The following is a 27,226-nucleotide window of genomic DNA, read 5'->3' on the forward strand; positions in this document are numbered from 1 at the left end:
ATTTGAAAAATTATTGATGTATAAAAAAATTGGGCACTATATTAATTATATTTAATTAAATTGCCGCACATTTTAATTTGAGTTACACTATATATATATATATGACATAAGAAAATTATATGGGAACTAAATCATTCATATTGTCCATTAATATTTTCTTGACTATTTGCCACATTAAAATTCAAGCAAAATTTATTTGCCACATAGTTTAATTTGAGATGCAAAAACATTTGCGTTGCTGTCCAATGAAAAGCAGTCAAAATTTGGGGGTTGCATTTTTTTTCCGTGTCAAAATGTGGACGTATCTAATTTTCATATGCAAAACATGCTGATAAAAGTTTTGTCTGGAACAAAAAAAACGTGTGTGAAGCATATATCTGCATATGTGTAACCCCACCCCCTCACCCGTGACAGGTGTATTCCTGCAATAAATTAGTACAGTAAAAATTGACGTGCCTGATGACGCATTACAGTGTACATCGGCGACGTCATAGTGTTATTTCCAAATCCACCGGGCGGAGACTTTTTGACGTTAGCAGCAACGTCCCTCCTGGTAGGTGGAGAAAGAATAGGGGGCGGGACTTCGGGCGACTGCAGCGCCACAATCGACATATCAACAACATGCCGGAGTCCAGTCGAGAAACACAAACTGCGGAAGGGAGACTACGCACACCACAATCACAACGAGAAATGGCGGCGTCACACAACATCGTGTCTACTGTCTCTCAGTTGGCAGATGAGAATCTCACACTTGTGCGGGTAGGAACCTTCTGAACGCGGAAGTGGTACAACAAAATAGGTTTTCATTGATTTGTACAACATTAGCCACACTTGTACAGTCTAATAAGATCCAATACACAAATGACAGCAAAAATAGCACTATAATGTTTATTGTCAACACTAAATATTCTCAGATCTCTGCTGTCCTTAAGGAAGGCAAACTTGTCATTATCTTTTGTGTTTAATCACAATAAGACATTTCCAAACATCTGCTTATACTTTGGAAAACAACGATGAATGTTTTCCCCTATTTTCTGACATGCTATAGACCAAACCAGTTACTGAATCGTAATCAGTTTATGGAAAGAAATAATAGTTTAATCTACAACCCCAATTCCAATGTAGTTGGGACGTTGTGTTAAACATAAATAAAAACCGAATACAATGATTTGCAAATCATGTTAAAGCTATATTTAATTGAATACATGACAAAGACAAGATATTTAATGTTCAAACTGATAAACCTGATTGTTTTTAGCAAATAATCATTAACTTAGAATTTTATGGTGGCAGGTGGCAAAAAAGACTGAGAAAATTGAGGAATGCTCATCAAACACCTGTCTGGAACATCCCACAGGGGAACCGGCGAAGGTGGGTACCATAATTGGGTATAAAAGGAGCTTCCCTGAATTGCTCAGTCATTCACAAGCAACGATTGGGCGAGGTTCACCTCTTTGTGAACAAGGGCGTGAGAAAGTAGTCGAACAGCTTAAGGACAATGTTCCTCAATGTACAATTGCATGGAATTTAGGGATTTCAGCATCTACGGTCCATAATATAATCAAAAGGTTCAGAGAATCTGGAGAAATCACTACATGTAAGCGGCAAGGCCGAAAACCAACATTGAATGCCCGTGACCTTCGATCCCTCAGGCGGCACTGCATCAAAAACCGACATCAATGTGTGAAGGATATCACCACATGGGCTCAGGAACACTTCAGAAAACCAATGTCAGTAAATACAGTTCGGCGCTACATCCGTAAGTGCAACTTGAAACTCTACTATGCAAATAGTAGTATCAACAACACCCAGAAACGCAGCTGGCTTCTCTGGGCCCGAGCTCATCTAAGATGGACTGATGCAAAGTAGAAATGTGTTCTGTGGTCAGACGAGTCCGCATTTCAGATTGTTTTTGGAAATTGTGGAGGTCGTGTCCTCCGGGCCAAAGAGGAAAAGAACCATCCGGACTGTTATGGACGCAAAGTTCAAAAGCCAGCATCTGTGATGGTATGGGGCTGTGTTAGTGCCAATGGCATGGGTAACTTACACATCAGTGAAGGCACCATTAATGCTGAAAGGTACATACAGGTTTTGGAGAAACATATGCTGCCATCCAAGCAACATCTTTTTCATGGACGCCTCTACTTATTTCAACAAGACAATGCCAAACCACATTCTGCATGTGTTACAACAGCGTGCCTTCGTAGTAAAAGAGTGCGGGTACTAGACTGGCCTGCCTGCAGTCCAGACCTGTCTCCCATTGAAAATGTGTGGCGCATTATGAAGCGTAAAATACGACAACGCAGACCCCGGACTGTTGAACAGCTGAAGCTGTACATCAAGCAAGAATGGGAAATAATTCCACCTACAAAGCTTCAACAATTAGTGTCCTCAGTTCCCAAACATTTATTGAATGTTGTTAAAAGAAAAGGTGATGTAACACAGTGGTAAACATGACCCTGTCCCAGCTTTTTTGGAACGTGTTGCAGCCATATAATTCTTAGTTAATGATTATTTGCTAAAAACAACAAAGTTCATCAGTTTGAACATTAAATGTCTTTGTAGTGTATTCAATTAAATATAGGTTGAACATGATTTGCAAATCATTGTATTCTGTTTTTATTTATGTTTAATACAATGTCCCAACTTTATTGGAATGGGGGTTGTATTATGAAAATAATGGTTATTTGCAGCTGTAGTATTAAAAAGCTTTATATGACATGAAGTTGAATGTGAAGCAGCCTTAGAGGTGTATATCAAACTAGTAGCCCTTCACATTAATCGGTACCCAAGAAGTACCTCTCAGTTTCAAAATGGTTGCTGAGATCCCGGTGAGGATGACTCAAGGATCCCGGTTAACATACAGTTAACATATAAAAATCAACAATTGAGTAGTCTATCCTGTCGTAGCAACCAAGTCCCACGTGACCGCCAGTCATCAATTGTTGACGTTATAAGTTGACTCTATGTTAACAGGGATCCTCACATCAGTTGTTGACTTTAAATCTCATCATGATCACTTTAAATTTCATCATGACAACTTTATCTCATCATGATGACTTTATATCTCATCACAATGACTTTAAATAGCGTTCTGTCGACTTTAAATGTCGTCATGAAGACTTTAAATCTCTCTTTTTCTTTTTTCTTTCACTAGGTGACTAATACGCCATCGTATGATTTAACAGTGGGTAATCACATTTTATGATTAATTTTCACTGACCACACCGAAGCCCGATTACCTCCAGATAGATTCAATCAACAAATCACTTAAATAGAACCAGTTTGACAAAAGGAAGTCGGCCAAAGGATCTCAAAAACCTGCGACAAAATACCACAGTCCAAAGAAATTCAAGAACAGACGAGAAAAAATAATTGACATCTACTAGTCTGGAAATAGTTACAAACACATTTGTAAAGCTTCAGGATTCCAGCGAACAATAGGAAGAGCCATTATCCTCAAATGGAGAAAACATGACAGTGTTGAACCTCCCCAGGAGTGGCTGGCCTACAAAAATTACCCGAAGAGCATAGGGGCAACTCATAAATGAGGTCACAAAAGAACCCAGGACAACATCTAACGAACTGCAGTCCTCCTTTGCCCCAGTGAAGGACAGTGTTCATGACTCATCAATAAGGAAGAGACTGGGCAAAAATGGAATCCATGGGCTCTATATTTGTAGACTGCACAACATGCGCCAGAGCGCAAACCCATCAATGCATCTTGATTTTTGTGGCAGTGCAATGCTCACTGCACGTGTTGCCAATTTGGCAGACCGGTTTGCACTAAACCAAAAAACATTTGAATGAGTCCCAAGACCTTTGGAAGAATATCGACTGACAAGGCAAAAGTGAAATTTTTTTCAAGATGTGTGTCTTGTTACATTTGGCTAAATGTAACACAGCATTTCAGAAAAAGAACATCATACCAACAGTCAAACTTGGTGGTGGTAGTGTGATGGTCTGGGGCTGGCCAACAATCCAACTTCTGAATCGTTTAAAAAACAAAAACAAAATGAAGGTTTTGGAGTGGCCTAATCAAAGTCTGGACTTTAATCTGATTAAAATGCTGTGACAAGACCTGAAAAAGAGAGATGTGAAAGACTCATTGCCAGTTATAGAACACGCTTGATTTCAGTTGTTGCTGCTGAGGATGGCCCAACCAGTTATTAGGATTAGGGGGCCGTTACTTTTTCACACAACGCCAGGTAACTTCGAATAGTTTTTTTTACCTTAATAAATAAAATCACCATTTAAAAACTGTATATTATGTTTGCTTGGGTTACCCTTGTCTGATATGTACATTTGTTTGATTATCTTAAACATGAAAGTGGGGTAACCATGCAAAAAAAATAAGAATTTGAGACATATTTACACTTTATTTCGACAATTTAGAGTCTTCAATGAACCGAACATGCATATTTTTGCAAAGTGGGAGGAAGCCGGAGTACCCGAAGAAAACCGACGCAAGCACAGGGAGAACATCCAAATATTTGATGCTTTATGCACAACCTTTTGCATACTGCTTTTGCGATGCTGTCACTGTCATAATCCATCTCTTGTCTCCCACACAGAGCATAAGTGGCGGGCTCGCTCTTGCTGGGGTGATTGTAATAGCGAGGAGCATCAAACTGGTAAGTGTGTTCAAACACGCAGCACCTTCACAAACAGTGGAACTCTACAAAAGTGGAGGTACAATTTGGAGTTCAATCAGATTTTTGAGAAAAAATAAACGTCTGTCAAAAGTTCAGTTTGGATTTTAAAACATGAATGATGTGATGCAAATCTGGTGACTTAGGCTCAGTGAGTATCTAAAGCAAAAGTGGGGAAAGTATGGATATTTGTTATATATTTGTTGTAGTTAACCATTTTCCTTAAAATTGGTTTATCAAAATGTATGTAGTTTGAAAATTATTTTATCTCATTAAATAATTGATTAATCAACAAATAATAAAACATGAAAATATAAGATAATTAATAAAATAAAATAAATGTATTTACAGTAATACTTGGTAAATAAATTAAAATTACATAAATTATAAATAATAAAAATGGAAAAATGAGAATGCATTATATTTTACAATTAAACAATGTTATGTATTTTACATATACATTTTAACATATCTATGTGGCTCATCTGTCCATTTGAACATGCAAATGTGGCCCTTAAACAAAAGTTTTTCCACCCCTGATCTAAAGGATGAACCCCCAATGACAGAACCTGGTACAAATGAAGTCCTTTACATTATTTTCTATGGGGGAATCTTTTTGAGATGAGAACAACTTGGATCAAACAGCACCATGGAACGGGCTGATTTCAACTTTGAAGGACCCATTGTAATTGATTGTAACTATTTCGAAAAGGAAGTCATTCATTGGCAGGCCTAACTTGAAAAAATGTTAAATGTTAAATATGATACTTTATTTAATACCGCATATTAAACCTATCACAATATTAAGTACATAATTAACATCTGTATCTATAAATCTGACTTTGTAAAGATAATAATGGTCAGTTTTGACACAATAAGAGAGGCAATCATTTAACAATATGTTTATAATTGTCATTGTGGTGTAGAACTGGACTGTATTATACTGAGAGCTGTTTCGAATATTTTGGTTACACCTCAGTATAATGGAGTGGCGAGCAAAAGTCACATTTTAAACAAGATTAAATTATTATAAATTAGTAATTTCAAAAGGCAAAATTTGATAAAGCTGTGTATTGGATTGGTGCCTTGTGCGGGCATACCTAATATTTTGGCTGGTATATAGTCTAAAAAAAACCCATAAAAAAACCCATAAAAAAACATAAATGGTCTCTTCCTCAGATCACCAAATTCCAAACAGTGTCTGAGATCCCAGCTCGTTTCGTGGAGAGCAACGTCAGCCTCCGCGGGAGGGTTCATTCTGTCACTGATCAAGCCCTCCAAGTGGAGCATGTGCCCATTTACCTGCCGCTGCTCTCACCTCGACTGGCCAAACACAAAGGTCGTCCGCATGACACCCGCTCCGTCAATTAAACGTGTTAGAAATTCTGCAAAATATTAAGCGTCAAATCCACACACTCATTGTGACTTTCAGCATTATTGCTTAATGCGGCAGCACAGGTTTCCTCTTCTAATGTCACTGTGACATTTTTAGTGTGTTTAAAGCACGCTAGTTGTCTTATGAAATCATGGTTGGCGGTATTGTGTGTGTGTGTTTGTGTGTGCACCGGCGCGCGTGTGTGCGCTCCATCAGCCTCGTGAAGGACAAACATTGACTATCATGCCATGAGAACTGCTGACTGTTCAGATGTGCATGTCATGTAATATGGACGGACTGCACTGTCAACTGCATTAGACTAAAAATGTGTTCCTTATTGCTCAGCTATGTCATTGAGCTACATACAATGCAATAATGACTACTCCAGTGAACCCCCACTACTCACGGGGGATAGGGACCGAGCCCCCCCCCACCCCCCCAAAGGTTTAGAATTGCATTTAGATGCCACAAAAAGGAGAGGATCATTAAGCCTCAACAACATGCTTCTAGCATGTACTCAATCACGAACCCACGTAACATAAATGACTGTATTCAATAGTTAAATTATTTAACACAAACAGACTACATTCACGGTGAATGACTGGTTAGCACGTCTGCCTCACAGTTCTGAGGACCCAGGTTCAAATTCGGCCTCGCCTGTATGGAGTTTGCATGTTCTCCCCGTGCCTTTGTGGGTTTTCTCCGGGTAGTCCGGTTTCCTTCCACATCCCAAAAACATGCATGGTAGGTTAATTGAAGACTCTAAATTGTCCGTAGGTATGAATGTGAGTGCGAATGGTCGTTTGTTTATATGTGCCCTGCGATTGGCTGGCGACCAGTTCAGGGTGTACCCCGCTTCTCGCCCAGAGTCAGCTGGGATAGGCTCCAGCATGCCCACAACCCTAATGAGGATAAGCGGTACAGAAAATGGATGGATGGAAACCACCTACACATGAGGCTCACCAATAGTATTAGCTAGAATACTAGCCTAAATAACATGCTCGCACAATCTGACGTAACATCACACATGGGCAAACAAATATGGGCACTAGCACATACACTATAATAATAAATGTTAGGGAATCCGGGCAAGTTGTAACTGCAAAGTAGAGTACAGTACATGGGCTATTATCAGGAGAGAAGCCAAAACAAACTTATACTTTCAGTTTCACTTTGACTGTATGCTAGGTGCATTCAATGACCACCAACTAAACAGGACATTTCAAACACTGCTGAAAAAATACAATCAATGAAATGAACACAACAAAACTACCAAGATTTCACCAGATGGTGCCAAAGTGATAACCTTTATTGTTTTGGCCTGAGCTAAACAACCAAAAGTCTAGATTTTAAGCACAATAAAAGAGGATAGGTTTTTCCCCCCAAAATCAGCGAATTTGCAAATGCTGAACTCTGTACAGTGAACCCCTGAATACTTGCGGTTCGGTACTTGTGGATTCAGCAATTTGCAGATTTCTTTTTTTTTCAAATTTTTTTCAGATACTTTTCCAGATATTCCTTTTTTCTTCTTCTTTTAGTTTTTTTCTGGCGGCACGGTGGCCGACTGGTTAGACCGTCAGCCTCACAGTTCTGAGGTGAAGGGGTTCAATCCCCGTCCCCGCCTGTGTGGAGTTTGCATGTTCTCCCCGTGCCTGCGTGGGTTTTCTCCGGGCACTCCGGTTTCCTCCCACATCCCAAAAACATGCATTAATTGGAGACTCTAAATTGCCCGTAGGCATGACTGTGAGTGCGAATGGTTGTTTGTTTCTATGTGCCCTGCGATTGGCTGGCAACCAGTTCAGGGTGTACCCCGCCTCCTGCCCGATGACAGCTGGGATAGGCTCCAGCATGCCCGCGACCCTAGTGAGGAGAAGCGGCTCAGATAATGGATGGATGGATGGTTAGTTTTTTTCTTTTTTTGAGGGGAACCAAACAAAAACGCGTATTATATTATTAACGTTTTTTTTTCCAATGCTATTATAGTGGGTGTCAGTTTGCCACAGATGTTCACTATTCGAAATATTATTCAGGTTTCAGGTTGTGTTTTCAATTACTTTTTTTTTTTAATTTTATTTTTTTACAATTTTCTTTCATTAAAATTTTTTTTTATTGGTCTTTGCTTTAATCTGGAAAACGCTAATTGCCAGTGTATCCCCATTTATTCAAGATTTTTTGGGGTTAAATATTTAAAAAAATCAGTGCAATTATAATGGGTTTCAATTATCCACGGACTTTTGCTATTCCTGGTCTGGCCGGCCTGGTCCCTATCCCCCACGAATAGCGGCGGTCCACTGTATATGCGGGGGTTCACTGTATATGATGCTTAATACATCACATTATATATGATGCTTAATACATCACATTATATCATAGCAATTCCATAATGCATTTAAAACATTTCCTTGGGTTCTTAACATGTCTATAGAATGTTATGTCAAAATACTCCAAGAATCAAGTATTATATTACACTTTACACACGCTATTTATTGCCCTCTTTTATGCATGTAAGCTACTTTAACTCCATCCCTTGTACTGCTGTGCCAACGGCGTGTATGGCTTCAGTTGCCATGACGACCAAGGGCAAAGCTAGGGTGTTGCGAGTCGACTCGCGGAGTGAATGTGGAGAAAAACTAACACCCATAAAGATAATAACCGAATTTTCACTCATGGAGGCAGCACTTCATGTACTACACTTCATACACTGGTCAGTCAGTGTGCTTCAATCAAATATCTGCTGATTATCAGAAGCTAGCACCATTAACTAATGTTAATCTTTGGATCCAACAAAACTTAATGCAACTCTACTTACTGTTTGGCTTTGACATAGTGCTAGTGTAGTTTTGTTTGAAAGTGGCAGGTCTTCATGCAGCGTTACGGCCAAGTTTTGGGCGGAGAAGCTCAATGTGTGGCGGATATCATGTAAATAATCAGAATTTTATTTGTTCTGTAATATGTCCCTACTAAGAAAAGTAATAGCTCACCTGTTCTGAACAAGCTGCACCTTTTGCACCTTGATTGACTTTGATTAAACATAAGAACACTTGCGAATGAGGAGAGGTGCTGTCACCAAGCTGAAATGCAGAAGAAAGAAATGAATGGAGGCTCGAATTGCCGTATTGCAGTTTAAGGGATGATGTCAAAGCAATCTCATTGGACAGTGGGTAAATGCTTTGAGGCTGTACCATGACATCATTGCTGAATTAATTCTGAGGGCCTGGGAATTTAATACAAATATCAATATTTAACTGTAATACATGAATGTATTGAGATTTAAATCAAGGCGGCACAGTGGACGACTAGTTATCACACCTGCCTCACAGTTCTGAGGTTCAAATCCGGCCTCGCCTGTGTTGAGTTTGAATGTTCTTCCCGTGGCTGCGTGGGTTTTCTCCGAGTACTCCGGTTTCCTCCCACGTCCCTAAAACATGCATGGTAGGTTTACCAAGACTCTAAATTGCCCGCAGGTGTGAATGTGAGTGTGAATGGTTGTTTGTTTGTGCCCCGCAATTGGCTGCCGACCAGATCAGGGTGTACCCCGCCTCTCGTCCAGAGTTAGCTGTGATAGGCGCCAGCACGCCAGCGACCCTAGTGAGGATAAGCAGTACGGAAAATGGATGGATGGATTTTATTCCACCCTGCATACATCAATATGTACTATGGTAGTCTTATTTTTACACTTGTGTGATGATTAAGAATGTTAAAAAGTAAGATGTTGCCTGAAATTAAGATTGAGGAGTTCTTTGCAGTTTGACTATTAACATGGGCTCACTTATTTTTACACTTGTATGACTGTTAAGAATGTTAAAATCCAATTTAAAAGGGTTTATTTTTAATTAATGAACTTTGTGTAAGGAGCTTGCAGTATAGTATTTACCTAGAAAACAACACACCCTGATAGATAGATAAATACAATAGGTAGGTAGGTAGCTAGGTAGACAGACCAATAGACAGATACTGTGGACATAAACAATCTACATACCCCTGTTCAAATGCCAGGTTTTTATGATATAAAAAAAAATTGAAAAAACTTTCACCATTCACGTGACCTATAACCTGTTCAACTCACTTGAATCATATAACTGGAGATGTGTCTGCGTTCAGAATTAACCAATCCCATTAAAACTCATGTTAAATGGGAGTTAGCATTGCACACACCTGTCACCATTGAAAGTGCCCCCGATTAACCCCAAATGAAGTTCAGATATTCTAGTAAGCTTTTCCTGACATTTTTTTTTTTTTTCCTGACAGAAGCCAGAGGGTTTTGTGCCATCATTGACTGCTATGTCAAATTGTTCATATTCCCTCCACGTTGCTTTTCTGTGGATATAATGTTGTTGTGTTTGAGCCAAACATACCTTTAGTAATTATGGCTAAAAAGTTCAACCTCGGTTTCATCTCTGAAACGCATGTGGGAAAATGCGTTATGGTCTGATTAAACCAAGGTTGCACATTTTGGCCGAAATTCCTAAAGGTATGTTTTGCGCAAACACAACACTTCTCATCACCAAAAGAACACCATACCTGCAGTTATGCATGGTGGCGGCAGCCTCATGCTTTGAAGCTGTTTTCTTCAGCTGGGAACTGGGGCCTTAGTCACGTTGGGGGAAATTATGAACAGTTACAAATAGCAGTCAGTTTTAGCACATAACCTTCAGGTTTCTGTTATAAAGCAAAAAGGCCTACTCGAACAGCTAAAATGTATTTGCGGTTAATCAAATGCACTTTAAATGATGGCCAGTGTGTACTGATTATCATTTAACATGAGTTTGAACGCGTCTGGTAAGATCTGAACACAGCCACAACACTCATTATAAGAGGGTGTGCATACTTGTGCATTCACATTATCTCAGTTCTTTATTTTTACTTCCCCTCTCCAAAATATATATATTTTTTCTCAATTAAATTTGACCAGTGTGTAACCTGGTCAAACGTAATTACCAAGAGTAAAGAGTAAGGTGTGTAACCTTTTCTTTCACATTAACTAATTTAAGTACAAAATGTTTAGATCTCATCATATTGTGTCAGTTTAGTGAGTGTCCATTTAATGCATTTAAATGTTGTGTTTATTTGTCTGGTCAGGTGTGCCCACGTCCCCCTTGCTGGTGAAACTTGCCGGCGTGGACCTGACGGCAGAGGGCAAGTTATGGCTGCAGAGAAGAGTACTTCCCGCTCAGACAGTGTGGTTGAAGCTGATCAGCCGACAGGATGATGCACTGCACTGTTTTGTGGCCCACAGCATGGTGAAGCACATTTATTTCCTATTAAATAACAACCAAAACAATGTTTGACCTCCTTGTCCTCCCTCTGTTCTTCAGCAGGGGTCGTCATGGGGCCGCTCTGTGAACGAGGAGGCCCTGTATCTGGGCCTTGCCCGCAGGGCGCCCGTCGCCGGACTCTCGCAGCACTCTCGCCTCTACTGGCGTCTGCATCAGCGGCTGCACAGGGCAGAGGTCAAAGCTGAGAAGAGGAGGCTGGGCTTGTGGAGGGAAGACAGCCAATGGGAGAGGGCCGTCAAGGCTGTACGGGACAGTGCATTATTCAGACTGTTATGCAGGCTCTTTGGGAGGACCTGATGAGTAGATTTTTTTTTTTTGTCAATTGCTTTACATTTGAAGAAAGTACACGGCCAGTCCAAAGTTTGAGCATTCTTTCTCATGCTATTGAATGTGAAACTTACAAACTTTTGATTGACAAGCGTAAGTAGTTTTCTGGTTAATTGTTAACTTTTTTGCACCACATTGCCTGTAAAAGTTTAGTATAGTTACACTCGTCATTCAAATTTCACCCGAAAGCTGAATATTCTTAACTTTTTGTGAGTAGTTTGTTTGTGTTGCTGTGGACACTGCATGGTCCACTTGTGATTACTGTTGCTATAGAGCCACTAAATGAGAAATACAAAGGCTACTCAGGGCTATATTGGCCTCGCTCACACCCCATGGGAACCTTGTATATGTGCGTGTGTCTGGGTAGGGGGGTGGTTCTAATAGATGCATTAGCAATGAAACATGAGAAGAAAACAATGTCAATTGCCCCCAAATGAATGTGTTTTTACCTAATGAGAGTGATTACTAATAAACAGAGCAAATTCGCTGTGTAGGCCTAAATGTGTTTGTATGCAGCTCAAAATGACACCTCACAGAGGCACTTCTGCAAATGAGACCAGAGCGTGATGTGTCCCACGAGGGTGCACTGAAGCACTCAATCCCAATGAGCACACAAGGAGATTAGCGGCAGACGGGAGGAGGAGGAGGGTCACAGTGGGGATTTTTTTTGTAATCAAGCACAAAAGACGAGAGAGGAGGAGTCACCAGGGTAAGGCAAAGGGAGTAAAAGGGGGTGTGAGGAGCACGGAAAGAGGGAGGGTGGAGGGTTTGATGAATCCTTTGTTGTGCAAATGTCGCAAGTGACTGTTAAGGCAAAGGCGGCTCGCCATTGGCTGTCTAGTTTAAATTGTAAGGTGCATGTGTGGGCTGTCAAGAGTTTGAACTGTCACACAGGGAGGAGTGGGAGGGAAACCATGGTTGAGACGCACCACGGGAAGTCCGCAGGGCATGGAACGGGGGCCAATCAAAAACGTTGGTGAGTGCACTCCAGTGTGGACAAAAGTATTGGGATTCATGGTCATTTCACTTACTGGATGAAAATATGTTGCGAGAGAGGTTTTGTGAGGTCAAAGCTCTCTAAATTTGGATAATCAGACACAAATTGAGAATTGCTGACTTAAGTTTTTGGAACACTTTTGATTGTTCTTCTTTTTCTACAAATAATGTGAATGTTCATACACTATATTGCCAAGAGTATTTGCTCACCTGCCTTGACTCACATGATTTTAAGTGATATCCCATTCTAAATCCATATGTTATGATGTTGGTCTACCCTTTGCAGTACTAACAGCTTCAACTCTTGTGGGAAGGCTCTCAACAAGGTTTAGGAGTGAGTCTATGGGAGTTTATGCTCATTCTACCAGGAGCATATTTGTGTGGTCACACACTAATGTTGGACGAGAAGGCCTGGCTCACTGGCCACTTCAAATCAACCCAAACGTGTTCTGTCGGGTTGAGGGCAGGACTCTGTGCAGGCCAGTCAAGTTCATCCATACCAAATTATATCATTCGTGTCTTTATGGGCCTTGCTTGGTGCACTGGTGCACAGACATGTCGGAACACAAAGGGGTAATCCCCAAACTATTTGACTATCCTAAATATCTTGGTATGCTGAAGCATTGAGAATTCCTTTCACTGGAGCTCAGAGGCTAATATTTTCGACATTTCCAATTTTGTGGGAACAGTTTGGAGATGGCTCCATAAGTACCAGGTCCCAAAAATGTATATAATTTCTCATTACTGTTACAGTACCTCGTCTTTACTTTATTGTTGATTCAAATGTTCTACATACTAGGATCTTCTAGAATGATGCAAAAGATTTCATTTTCTCAACATTGTTTCAAGGCTCAAAATGTTAACATGGACAATATCAATAATATTGCTTCAAATAACGTCTTTTGACTCGTTCTTGTGCCATTTGCAGCCAGAAGATACCCACTATTAATTTCTATTTGAATTTTTTTTGAAGGGGGGTGTTTATCACTGAGCAAAATGTCTGCACTTTTGGTCTTATTGCTTTCCTACGGTATGTGTTTTTAATTTATTTTTTCTCTCTCTTTTTTATTTTTTATTTATTTATTTATAAAGAAATGATGCATTCCTGACATCTTTTGACAACACTTAAGATTCTTTTGTGTTACTGCAGTAAACTGGTTGTTTATGTTGAAGATTTAATGTTACACCAAATGTTATCTGACTGTTAGCAGCCAGATATTCCTGCATGAGTTTGTGCGTGGCTCCATAATAAATATAAGACAAAGCCCATCATGCCTTTACAGATCTTGTGATTTGTTCTTCCCAAAAGTTGGAAGGATGCAACTGTTTAAAATGTCTTGGTAAAATTAAGAAATAATGTCATGTACGTTGCTGTTCTTTAATCCGCCCCACTGTAAACATCCATCCATCCATTTTCTGAGCCGCTTATCCTCACAAGGGTCGCGGGTGTGCTGGAGCCTATTCCAGCTATCATCCGGTAGGAGGCGGATAACACCCTGAACTGGTTGCCAGCCAATCGCAGGGCACATAGAAACAAACAACCATTCGCACTTACATTCTCATCTACGGGCAATGTAGAGTCTTCAATTAACACTGTGAAAATAATAAATAATAATAATGTGGCATATTTGATGCATTATTTTAGCATTTTATGTCCCCCACAATAGCTAGTTAAAATGTACTCCTTTTTATTATGTGGTATGCATTTAACTACTTAAAATAATTGTTAATGGAATTATTAATAATTAATAATAAAATGACAAATCGTGAAATAAAACCATCTACATATACAGTTAACATTGCTTTAATGAAGTTCTACATGATTTATTAATTATAATTAAATATAAATAATGCAATTTAATAATAAGTATGGCGGCACAGTGGACATCAGCCTCACAGTTCTGAGGACCCGGGTTCAAATCCATCCTCACCTCTGTGGAGTTTGTATGTTCTTCCCGTGCCTGCGTGGGTTTTATCTGGGTACTCCGGTTTCCTCCCACATCCCCAAAACATGCATGGTAGGTTAATTGAAAACTATAAATTGCCAATAGGTGTGAATGTGAGTGCGAATGGTTGTTTGTTTCTATGTGCCCTGCGATTGGCTGGCGACCAGTTCAGGGTGTACCCCGCCTCTCGCCCAGAGTCAACTGGGATAGGCTCCAGCACGCCCGCGACCCTAGTCTGATTAAGCAGTACGGAAGATGAATTACTGTATCCCTTGCGCATCCGTTTGCGCATCCCTGGACTAGAGGATCCAATCATACCCTTGATTCATTGTTTGATACATTTTAAAACAGAGGGGTGTCCAAATACTTTTATCCATAAAAATGAGCTTCTTTCTGTCACTTTCAGTGAATAAGAAAAGGAAATGAATAAATATTTCACCGTAAATGATTATTATTATTCAGGGTAGTCCTTCTTTACTAGTATACCGTGACTTTCCATTTCTCGTTATCCACTCCATGTTTTCCAGGTCACCAGTGATCCCGTACCAGAAGGAGCAGTGTTTGAATAAGGCACCATGCGCGAGGTTGTGCTGCTGTTGGTGGTTGCTGCTTTGACCACACACACCAGTGAAGTCTGTTGGGATGTGAGATCAAAAGGCCAGTGGCAGCTTCCTTGACTTATATGACATATATACAGTGGTGTTCCACACACTATGGATGGATACCTGAAGAAAGAGCACTGCTGAGGATGCCAGGACTTTGTGAGAGAGCTGTCAAGAGCTGAAAAAGTAAGTAAACTAAGAAAAAAACCCACACTGCTTGACATATGGTTTATTATTGGGCATTTTGAACTGTTTTGCACATTGCAATCACTTTAATCCCACTGTTTCTTTGAGGGTACTGTCAACAATAGTTTAGCTTGTAGCTTGGTTGCACCCATTTTGTGTAGTAAATCAGAAAAAAAGTACATTAGATACATCATTCGGATTATATCTCCACCCTTGAATTAATTTATTACCCCTAAAACATGATTGCCATCTTCCATTTTTTACTTTTTTTGTTACCGCAATCACTAAAGATGAACTGTTTATCTCACATGGCTGTTTCTCACCATTGTGCCTCAAGAGCAGAGATTTTCTGCAGCAGGGCAGCATAACAAAGGCCTTTATTACACTCAGCCGGTAGCCATCCCTGAGAGAAGACATGAGGGCACTCCCCCAGCCAGCCAGAGTGAGTCCTTGGGGATTTTTCTGCAATTTGATTTGACTAGTTGGATGAACCAGGGAGATAAAGCGAATTAATGGGACAGAAGGCTGGTTAAACTGACACGCAATTTGTCATTAGGTGAGGTTTTAATTTAATGCGATGCAAACGTCTATCTCTTTTTTTTGTTTTTTTTGTAAAATAAACCAGTGAGCCAGTGTCATCATGTAGCCATGTGCATTGTCGAGCAGATGTGTGAAACCTATGGCTCATGGGCCATGTGCTGACCATGAAAGCATTTGAACGAGTCCCCGCACCCTCTTTTTCATGTCAATTTCTCCAAGCGACCATCAAACTTTGCTCCATGAAGATTAGATGGGGAAGGATTCTCAAAGTGTGGTACGGATACCACTCGTGCAGGGGTCGGCAACCTTAAATACTTATATAGTCATTTCGACTGTCTCCCAGAGAAAAAAACCCACCGGGAGACACAAAACCCTTTTGACATCTAAAGTGAGGCTAACACTGCATATAATGTTTTTTTTTTTTTTTACCTGTATGAAAAAAAGTATAGAATGTTGCATTTATGATATCACTGAACGTAAAATTTCATTTCTACGTGTAACAAAAATATTTAGAACTTTCAAAAAAGCACTTGGTTGAAGCTTATTTTCAAAGAAAATAGTGAATGTCTATTTGTGTCCTCCTGTTAGTCATGAAATTAAAGCCAATCTTCAAATTATCAACCTGCAGCGAATGAAAAATGTAAATCAAAAATGTCATCTGCTTCTGTGTTACATCATAATTTTCTCACATATGGAGTGTGCAGTCAGCTGTCAACTTGACTTAATAAGGACTATTTCACTTAACAATGCAAAATGTATACAGTATTTTCAAAATAATAACCAAATAAAATATTTCTTTTACCTGGTTAATGTGAGTTTTGCTTCTGAACCTTGAGCGCACAGTGTCGGCACATCAGGGCTGTAAACGTTGCCTTCATTTTCACACACGATTGTAAGCTGTCATCTGTGACACGCGAACGATGTTTGTTTTTAATATAGTTCATGTAGCACGTACTGTAGCATTAAATGTTCTCTTCAGAAATTTTTCTTGGAATTATCCATGGTTTGCCTACCGGGGGTTGAATACTGTAGCTCAATAAATCTTGGTGCTGGGTGTCACATGTAAATCAATAGAGTGCATTATCACCAGGATACACACTTTTGCCAAATTTGGTGAGTTTTTTGGTGAATGTCGAGCCCCCCAAAAGCCATAAATACTCATAACACATGATAATAAAACTTTGTTTGAGCAATGCATCATATTTTTTCATGAATTTAATATTCTCCACTTCTGCTGTAGAGACTTTGTGCATGCATATGTGTGTGTGTTGGAATGTTTCTGTCGTAAAGTGACTCCCTTGTTGTGATGTGAGCGAACTATTGTGAGCAGTGTATCAGTTTGCTGGTGTAGAGTTGTAGGAGGGGTAATGTGAGACGCTGCATGTGGGCGCTCTGAACTGTCATGAATAACTGAAGCTCCAGGAGTCATGTTGGGACTGTATTTTAGTCTGTACCACGTTTAGATGTGAACTACATTTGAATCTTGTGTGACAGTGCTGATGTGATGGTTAAAAATGTTGATGTGATCCATAACCTGTACAACTCAATTGATTATTATTATTATTTTTAAAATCTTTATGAGAGGGACTTACAAATAAATAACTGGGGTATTTGGTTACAAAAGTGTGCACAACCTCATAACTAGGGATGTGGCTATGTTCAGAATTAACCAATTACATTCAAACTTATGTTAAATGGGAGTTTGCACACACCTGCCCCCATTGAAAGTGCCTCTTATTAACCTCGAATAAACCACAGCTGTTCTAGTAGGCTTTTCCTGGCTTTTGTTTTCTTGAATGTTTTGTGCTAACACAAAAACATTCAGGCAGATTATTGGTTTGCAAAGTATTTTAGATTTCAGATCTACAGATTTTAATCATTTAAATAAGAAACTATTTCGTAATTTGAATTTTATTTTTGACAATTCCAAGATGCACATCCAAATAGAGAGAGGCGGATAGACATTTTATTTAATTTTACGACCGCTAAGCTCCTGAGATAGCCTATGAAGCTTTCTCGACATCTCGTCCCTCTGTAACGCGACTCTGACCCCTCAGTAACCTCGCTGCTTCTTCCAGGTTTGCTCTGTCTCCTTATCAGGTCAAAGAGCTCTGGGAAGCAGACCTGGTTTGACCATTTTCATTCTTTCTTACTGCCCTGTATCACTGGGATTTTTTTTACAACAGGATCCTCAGAATTGAAGGAACTGTGTACTAAATTGCTCTCTTTAATTGAAGGAGAAGCTTTACAGGGAAATCAAGGGGACAGCCTTGTACGTAACTACGGTAGACCGTTTTTTCATACTGTGCTGGATTTAACAAGAAAACATTGACTGAATACACCTGCAAGGTTCTTGCCAAAAGATAGGTTAATGTCCCTTTAAAGTGAAAATGAATGTCTTCTAAATTTGACACACCACAGAGAATAGTGTTGTTAACCCTGTCAAATTGTAATAATTTTTTTTTTTTGCCAAGTATAGCTATATTTGGTGTTTTTATGTATCTTATATAAGATGTGTGCACAGTGCACACTCACAGCTGACAATGGGGCCCTCTAAAGTGGCCATGCCAGCCTGAAGCTCTGGTCCACACGCTGGCTGTCAAGTCAGACTTTTTAAACAAAATTCCCCCTGCATAGCTCTTCCGACTTCCTCTACGCGACATGTGCGCACTCACAGCCAACAGGGAGGCACTCTGAAACGGTCGCGCCAGTAGACCTCCAAAGGGAAAATGCATTTTTGGGGTGTAGGCATAGCTACCTAGCTAACTCTATGTCGTAACTGCGCTAGATGAATGCTGACGTGAACGAAGGTTCTCAAGTTCTTGCATAGTGGGCAAGGGTTGACTCATGCCGGAATCCGAAGTGCATTACACTGCGCCATTTTAGCCATGCCCAAAGAATCAATCAAACTGAAATGGTGAAATACAGTTTAACATTGTATCTTGTAGTTCTCAGCTTTTGCACGTTTTTCTACATTTTCTTCAAACGTCTAATTTATTCAGAGACAAATCTCTGAATTCACTTTACAGTCTTTAAGGCAGGGGTCTCAAACTCAACTTATCCGGGGGCCGGTGGAGATAGTCTGGGCCATGTCAAGTATTCTACAATAAAGGGTTTCAAGTATTCAAATAAAGTACAATCAATTCAACTTTCTCAGTGTTTATTATTAACAGTTCAGCAAAAGATGAGTGACCTGGTCCTCTCTCTAGCTCCCTGGTATTTTGCATACACCTTAGCATGTCTAGTTGAGGAGTATTGACATCTGATGCTGTATTTCTTGAGCATCGCAACTTACTCTGTGCATATAAGACACATCGGGGTGCCCCCGTGCGCAACAAAAAAACACCACTTTTCTTGAAAGTGGCTGTGCTCGTTGCCAACATTTCTCTTCACAGGTTTTGAGAAAGACATGACTTGGACTGGGTGACAGCATATATTTTCCTTCCACTTGGTGTCACTTCAGAATTCCGTTTTAACCAAGTGACTAACGTTGCTAATTCACTTTGGCTAAATTGTCGATAAACACTGCCGAAAGCTGTCATGAGCCTGAGCTATGATAGCTTACAAGCGATTTAAAAAATATATATAATAATAATAATTAAAAAAAACATAAAACGCCTGGGGAAACAACTTGGCAAAAACGCACTAACACTAAACTTTGATGTCAAGTAGGGGGCTGCAAAATATCATCGTATGGGCCTCAATTGGCCCCTGCGCAGCAAGTTTGAAGCCCCTGCTTTAAGGAGATAAGGAGATGCTTCAAAGGGAAATCTAGGGAAGCGCCTAGGAGTGAACTACACATTTTCCCCAAGACTGTTACTTTAGGTTTAAGTTTAAGGTTTTGAAAGGAAAAGTCATGCTGAGTTATGATTGACAGAGGCACATACGTAATAATTGGCAGCATACTAAAAATTAAGCATTCTCAAATAACAGAATATTGTACAAGACTGTGCAGGTTTACCAAATGATGTGAGTGGTTCAATTTGATCAAAGTCCATCGTGTTAAACTACACACAATGTCATTTATTGACCCCTGTTTTCTACTAAAACCACTCACCCAGTGTGTCTGTGTGTGTGTGTAGCAGCCAGCAGACTGTTTGCTTTCTCTTCTGATAACTATTTAACAAGCTATTGCAGGTCAGGTCACTCATTCACTGTGCGGAACACCAAGGCCCTCTCGCTGAGTACCTCCCTCACAGTTGACTTTTGGTGCGGGAGGATGTTGACTGAGACATTTATGCCGCCTTTCCTATTCACCGTACCTACATGGTTCTACTTATTAGATACTAGGAGGTGCTGTTTTGACTACCTGGCTCTAATAATAATAATAATAATAATAATAATAATAATAATAATGATGCATTTCATTCAGTGCCTTTTAGGGCCCCCAAGGACACTGTACATGAATTATAGATTAAAAACAGCATTAACAGGAGAATAAAACAAATACTGTAAACAAAATGACAAGGCGGTGCTCTCATAACTGCTCAAATCTGAACAGGAAATAGAATGCTTGCATTTGTATTAAACTGGCATAAGTGGTTGGTGTTGTACCATTTTTCCATTTAATTACACTCTTGACCTATTGAGGATATTTGCAATAATTAAATGGAAAACACCTGGCATGTACTTGATTTGCAAAGGACAGCTGCTTGCATAAGATGAAGTGGACACTGTGACATGTGTCAGCATGGGAGGGAGAGATGCTTCTCCCTTTGTGTCTACATTTATCAGGTCTTTGTCTCATGTGTGTGGGGCCACTTAGGCCGTGTCGAAGTTACATGCAACCTTTAAATACCCATAGCAATGTATTAGCATGACAATGGTGACTTCAAACAGGGTAATAAGTGGTCAACAAGCTTTCTCTAATGAGGCCACTATGAATGTTAATCATATGATATAAAAATTTTTCTTTTACATCATTTGGATGTGTGGATTTATTATATCTGGTAGTTTTTCTAGTTTTTGCCCTCCCCCCAAAAGAATAACATCTATTGATCCATTTTCTATATCGTACCGTGTACGTTTGCACGTACTCCATCGGCCTGTTTCCGATTGTTACTTCACTCTATCTTGAATGTCCACCCCAACAAAACCCTCACTTGGGGGCATCCTCAATCTGCTTCCTGTCAGGGTCATGAGAGATGACGTGCATCAGCAAGTGTGCCACAGTGAAATGTATTATTTTCAAGCCACCTCGTTCGCCCAGGAGAGAGAACTGAGTGGATTCCCTTGTGGTTTGAGACCCCAATGTCAGATGAGAAGCCTCCTCGTGTTACATGCACTTATAGAAAGAGGAGGAAGACTCTGTATTCTTCTTCATGATGTGTACATGATAGTGGACACACACTCAATTTACCTATTTGAACTTGCAATATATACATAGACCCCTCCTTGAGCCGTCACCTTATCGTGGTGGAGGGGTTTGTGTGTCCCAATGATCCTAGGAGCTTTGTTGTCTGGGGCTTTATTCCTCTGGCAGGGTCACCGATGGGAAACAGGTCCTAGGTGAGGGACCAGACAAAGCACGGCTCAAAGACCCCTTATGATGACGACAAAAAATGGACTCAGGTTTCCCTTGCCCCCCCCCCCCCCCCCATCAGAACCCGAGCGATGTTCTGTTATTGGACTTCTGTGCTCATCACGGATTGTCCATAACGAACACCATGTTCAAGCATAAGGGTGTCCATACGTGCACTTGGCACCGGGACACCCTGGGTCGCAGTTCGATGATCGACTTTGTGGTCGTGTCATCGGACTTGCGGCCTCATGTCTTGGACACTCGGGTCCGAGTGGACCATGTTCCGCGTCTCCATTGCTGAGGTGGCCACTGGAGCTGTGGCCGTAAGGTGGTTGGTGCCTGTCATGGCGGAAAACCTCGAACCCGTTGGTGTACACCAACGGTGAGGGATGCCGTCAAGCTGAAGAAGGAGTCCTATCAGGCCTTTTTGGCCTGTGGGACTCCTGAGGCAGCTGATGGGTACCGGCTGACCAAGCGGAATGCAGCTTTGGTGGTTGCTGAAGCAAAAACTCGGGCATGGGAGGAGTTCGGTGAGGCCATGGAGACTTCTGGACGGCTACGAGGAAATTCTGGTCCACTATCAGTGCACTATCAAGACTGTGTATAGTAGGGATGGGGCGCTGCTGACCTCGACTCGGGACGTTGTGAGCCGGTGGGGAGAATACTTCGAAGACCTCCTCAATTCCACCAACACGCCTTCCCATGAGGGAGCAGAGTCTGGGTTCTCTGAGGCGGGCTCTCCTATCTCTGGGGTTAAGGTCACCGAGGTGGTTAAAAAGCTTCTCGGTGGCAAGGCCCCAGGGGTGGATGAGATTCACCCGGAGTTCCTCAAGGCTCTGGATGTTATAGGGCTGTCCTGGTTAACACGCCTCTGCAACATCACGTGGACATCGGGGACAGTGCCTCTGAATTGGCAGACTGGGGTGGTGGTCCCCCTTTTTAAGAAGTGGGACCAGAGGTTGTGTTCCAACTACAGGGGGATCACACTCCTCAGCCTCCCTGTTAAGGTCTATTCAGGGGTGCTGGAGAGGAGGGTCCGTTGGGAAATTGAATCTCGGATTCAGGAGGAGCAGAGTGGTTTTTGTCCTGGCCGTGGAACAGAGGACCAGCTCTACACCCTCGGCAGGGTCCTCGAGGGTGCATGGGAGTTCGCCCAACCAGTCTACATGTGTTTTGTGGATTTGGAGAAGGCGTTCGAACATGTCCCTCGGCGGGGTCCTGTTAGGGGTGCTTCGGGAGTATGGGGTACCCAACACCCTGATACGGCCTGTTCGGTCCCTGTATGACCGGAGTCAGAGTTTGGTCCGCATATCCGGCAGTAAGTCGGACTCGTTTCCGGTGAGGGTTGGACTCTGCCAAGGCTGCCCTTTGTCACCGATTCTGTTCATAACTTTTATGGACAGAATTTCTAGGCGCAGCCGAGGCGTAGAGGGGATCCGGTTTGGTGGCCTCAGTATTGCATCTCTGCTTTTTGCAGATGATGTGATTCTGTTGGCTTCATCAAGCTCTGACCTCCAACTCTCACTGGAGAAGTTCGCAGCTTCGTGTGAAGTGGCTGGGATGAGAATCAGCACCTCCAAATCTTAGACCATGGTCCTCAGTCGGAAAAGAGTGGCGTGCCCTCTCCAGGTCGGGGATGAGATCCTGCCCCAAGTGGAGGAGTTCAAGTATCTTGTGGTTTTGTTCACGAGTGAGGGAATAATGGAACGAGAGATCGATAGGCGGATCGGTGCAGCGTCTGCAGTGATGTGGACCTTGTATCGATCCGTTGTGATAAAGAAGGCGCTGAGCCGAAAGGCGAAGCTCTCGATTTACCGGTCGATCTACGTTCCTACCCTCACCTATGGTCACGAGCTGTGGGTCGTGACCGAAAGAACAAGATCCCGGATACAAGCGGCCGAAATGAGTTTCCTCCGCAGGGTGTCTGGGCTCTCCCTTAGAGAGGGTGAGAAGCTCGGTCATCTGGGAGGATCTCAGAGTAGAGCCGCTGCTCCCCCACATCGAGATGAGCCAGATGAGGTGGTTGGGGCATCTGATTCGGATGCCTCCCGGACGCCTCCCTGCTGTTCCAGGCAAATCCCACTGGGAGGAGACCCCGGGGACGACCCAGGACACGCTGGAAAGACTACGTCCTTCGGCTGGCCTGGGAATGCCTCGGGATCCCCCCCGGAAGAGCTGGATGAAGTGACTGGGGAGAGGGAAATCTGGGCGTACCTGCTAAAGCTACTGCCCCCGCGACCCGACCTCGGATAAGCGGTAAAAAATGGAAGGATGGATGGATGGATATATACATAGAACTCTATATTCATATATATCTGTCTGGGTAATTTCATATCAAAGAATCTTACACTATATGTCGACTGCCAAGTTATGTTTTAATCTACAGTTTAACATTCTTAACAGTCATACAAGTGTAAAGCTAAGTTAAATGAAACACGAGGTTATTTCTGCTTAGTGGTAGCCCTGCATGACAGTGTTTTAGACAGCAAAAACCAGCTGCCACTTGAAAGTAGCTCTGGATCTTCACACAGCTGAGCTTATCAAGTCATGGGCAGAGAAATTTGGTATTGAGGGTGGTTATTATGTTATTTACCCCCACTGTTGCATAACTACGAACTCCTGAAAGTGCAAAACAATATAAAAAATTTTGAAACACGAACATTTCAGAAAACATAAAAACAAAACATGAAACACTTTAACATTTCAGAAAACACAAAAACAAAACATAAAACACTCACATTTCAGGAAATACAAAAACAAAAGTCGAAACACTAACATTTCAGGAAACACAAAAACAAAAGCATAAACACTTTTACAAAAAGACGAAACAAATTACAATTGCGGAACCCTGGAAAGGGAGGGGCCCATTTCACAGACTTTCTTGGAAATCCCACGGCCTTTCTCGGCAAGACCCGCCCCGCTTCAACATGATTGGCTCCCGCATCGCGGGAAGGGGAGGCTACACAGATGGAACGTGATGTCCATCCCAAATAATATATTGACGCAGCGAGCCTGTATAGGTGCTTGATGCTGTATATACAATATATTGTACTTGATCACATTTCTTAAACCATACAAATATAGATTAAAAGTTAAGAAAGAAGCAGGTTGCTAAAGAGAGAGGATGCTGGTGAGAATTAAAGGGAAAGCGTTGCACGGTGTCTTCACGTCCCAGTTTACATTCAATCAAAATGCACGGAAGCTTTACACTATGGTCAAAATACATTTCCGGGTTTGCGAGCCGTGCCACCGTGTTGCCACGTATCAAGCCATATAAATAATACGTAAAGCATCAAATGTTGTTTAACATCAATGCTAAACTGTACTCATAATGTATAATGTGCCTGTCCATGAAAAAGCATAGCTTGTGACCAGAATGTTTGCAAGGTAGATCCCTCGCTCGGTACGTTAAAAAATGAATGAAGCCGGTAGCTTCCTTGCTAATATCCACACTTTACCTTTAATTCTCACGAGCATCCTCTCTCTTTAGCAACAGGCTTCTTCCTTAACTCTTAATCTATCTTTTCCGTAATTGTAATTTGGTTCGTCTTTTTGTAAAAGTGTTTCGTCTTTTGTTTTTGTGCTTCCTGAAATGTTAAAGTGTTTCGTGTTTTGTTTTTGTGTTTTCTGAAATGTTAAAGTGTTTTACAATTTGTTATATTGTTTTGCACTTCCAGGCCACCGTACATAACAGTGGGGCAGACGTGCGGAACAGCTCACTCAAAGACACATTTTCAGAAATAGGCATAACTAAAGATGTACTTGTTTGTTTAATTTCACACTTGATGGGTGGACAGGCACTCCAGAGACCCAACAATCTGTATACAAGCCATTCAAAAGTCAGTTTTCCATAATATGTGCCCCTTCAATAATTAATATAATAATGACACACTGACTGTTTTTGACTTCCTGCTGTTTTGGCTTCATGGTTGTCATCATACATTACGATGTAGCTGTGATTATTGTAAAAGCTGCTATGCCATGAGCCTGCTTAAAACAAACCCTAGAGGAGAAAAAATGTCCCCTGTCATTTGCTGGTGTATCACTGAAGCGGTGCTATGAAAACAAACAGCTATTTGGAAACATGATTGTATGATTAAGCAGAGGGCCACATGGGGGCCTGTGCTCCGCAGAGGGCTCAGAGCAGCTAATAGGCGTCAAACCGTCTTCACTTGATCAAACATGAAAAGAAAGCGCTAAAGTGGAATTTAATGGATATTCTAAATGTTTTCATTGGGAAATGTGTGGTTTCTGAACCCTTTCATGGGCGAAAGTGTGCGTATTACAACCCCCCCATCCTTCACCCGTGCAACACCCCTGTGGAAAAGTGTGGGTTTTGATCCCCTTTACATATTGTGGACCACCGCATATTTGTGGTTTGGCACCCACCTAGTCGCAGATTTTTATTTAAAAAAATTTTTGCATTAAAAAAATTTTTTTTTAAACCATCCCCCATTTTTCGTGGAAAATGCTTATCGGTGGTTTATCCCCGCTTATTTAAGAAGTTTTAGGGGTTAAATAAAACATCCCCCCCCCGGAATTACAGTGGTGGAGCAACCTGAGAGATGACATAAACGGGAACATGCTGAGAGTGAGATGTGAAAAATCAGCATCAATCAAGACATGTAGCCCTTACAACTGTTGCTCTCTGTTAGCTGTCCCTGTCAATCATAAACTGTATGTGCATATTATGTTCACTGTGTACCAGTGCAGCTAGATACTGAAACTAGTACTATCGATAGTGTAACTGTAACAAAAAACCTGACGTACTACTTTATTCTCCTTTTCAGAGGTTGTTCTACATCGTCCTCTCATCATGAGCGCTTGGGTGGTGAACAGGAAGGGGGAACCGCAGTACTGCCGCCACTTTCTGACCAGCAACAGCGTCTCTCAAGGTAAAACTTGCGGCTAGCTCTGCTAGAAATGTTCTAGTACAGTAAATAACGCAAAGCAATTAAGCACTGCGTCTTACGTGTATTCTATTCACAAACGTCATTGTTGGGCTTGTGGAATATTTTTTCGAGCAAACTATTGCATTCAGTCAAGACTATTATCTATTCATAATAATAATCTTTACCCCAAAAATATACCTGTTTGCTCCTAATCATGGTGCATTACTGTTTGAAATCGATTTTTCATGTGTCTGGGCAGACACACAAGCTCCTTGAGCACATTGAGGACCACTGTGAGCAACATCAGATGTGCCCGCTGTGGCCACACACCAGTATGACACCTGTTCAAAACCTTGGATCATAGCAAGTTGCATGGCTTATTTAAAGAACCAAATTACAGCAGCAATTTTCATTGGTTAACTTTTAATACAATTGATTTGGCCCACTTGAAATGAAAATGCTTTAACCACAGGAGTCCTGCTTTGGCCTGGGTGAGGTCCAGTTGTGGCCTGGGTGAGGGTCATTTTCTGGAAGAAATGACACATATACACCTTTCAGACATATCATTTTGTTCACATTAAAACATTCACATTTTGCACAATGACGTGTGCTGTAGCTTGTGATACAGTGTAAATTCCTGTAACTCTCTGTATGTAAACTTTCTAATTACTCAGTTTTTTATTAGCATTTCTACTACCAATCACGGTTTGCTCTAGGATTTTTTTGAAACTGTGGGGGAGGGCTTCAGCGTCGTCACTCCCATCCCTCATATTTAACAATATGTTCAATTATTATTTACATTTTTTAAAAATTAAATAAATGTCACTAGAATATGCACAAATCTGACTTCAATTTTACCTTATTGTTCATGTCTGTCCTTCTCGCTTCTCCAATGCTTGTACACTTTGTCCAG

The 27,226-nt window shown here is 41.2% G+C and overlaps 2 protein-coding genes across 7 annotated transcripts in view; both read left to right on the forward strand.

Annotated features, from left to right (window-relative positions):
* The first annotated feature begins 583 nt into the window (after positions 1-583).
* Positions 584-13,898, forward strand: c18h3orf33 (c18h3orf33 homolog (H. sapiens)). Of its 6 annotated transcripts, XM_061782775.1 has the most exons (6): positions 584-759; positions 3,158-3,187; positions 4,575-4,634; positions 5,832-5,991; positions 11,107-11,267; positions 11,343-13,898. In XM_061782775.1, the coding sequence occupies exons 1-6, from the start codon at positions 622-624 to the stop codon at positions 11,598-11,600; spliced, it is 807 nt and encodes a 268-aa protein (XP_061638759.1). In that variant the 5' UTR covers positions 584-621; the 3' UTR covers positions 11,601-13,898. The 6 variants fall into 6 exon arrangements, with proteins under 6 accessions (XP_061638759.1, XP_061638760.1, XP_061638756.1 ...); XM_061782776.1 differs by lacking the exon at positions 3,158-3,187; XM_061782772.1 differs by lacking the exons at positions 584-759; positions 3,158-3,187 and adding an exon at positions 3,194-4,208 and having other exon boundaries at positions 4,396-4,634.
* A 1,249-nt stretch (positions 13,899-15,147) lies between these two features.
* plch1 (phospholipase C, eta 1) overlaps positions 15,148-27,226 on the forward strand; it is an 83,386-nt gene continuing 71,307 nt past the window's right edge. Inside the window, exons 1-2 of the mRNA XM_061780947.1 lie at positions 15,148-15,360; positions 26,212-26,316. Of these exons, the coding sequence (XP_061636931.1) occupies positions 26,238-26,316 (79 nt within the window). The 5' untranslated portion in view covers positions 15,148-15,360; positions 26,212-26,237. The remainder of the gene's footprint in view (positions 15,361-26,211; positions 26,317-27,226) is intronic.

This window comes from Phyllopteryx taeniolatus, chromosome 8, assembly GCF_024500385.1.
Source record: "Phyllopteryx taeniolatus isolate TA_2022b chromosome 8, UOR_Ptae_1.2, whole genome shotgun sequence".
In the NCBI taxonomy this organism is placed as follows: domain Eukaryota; kingdom Metazoa; phylum Chordata; class Actinopteri; order Syngnathiformes; family Syngnathidae; genus Phyllopteryx; species Phyllopteryx taeniolatus.

Excerpts from the sequence above, each read along its gene's own strand:
- c18h3orf33 (XM_061782772.1), top strand. The coding sequence starts at position 4,154 with ATGGCCCAACCAGTTATTAGGATTAGGGGGCCGTTACTTTTTCACACA. Across the intron at positions 5,992-11,106 it reads TCGACTGGCCAAACACAAAG|GTGTGCCCACGTCCCCCTTG; the intron begins GTCGTCCGCATG and ends TTGTCTGGTCAG. Across the intron at positions 11,268-11,342 it reads GTTTTGTGGCCCACAGCATG|CAGGGGTCGTCATGGGGCCG; the intron begins GTGAAGCACATT and ends TCTGTTCTTCAG.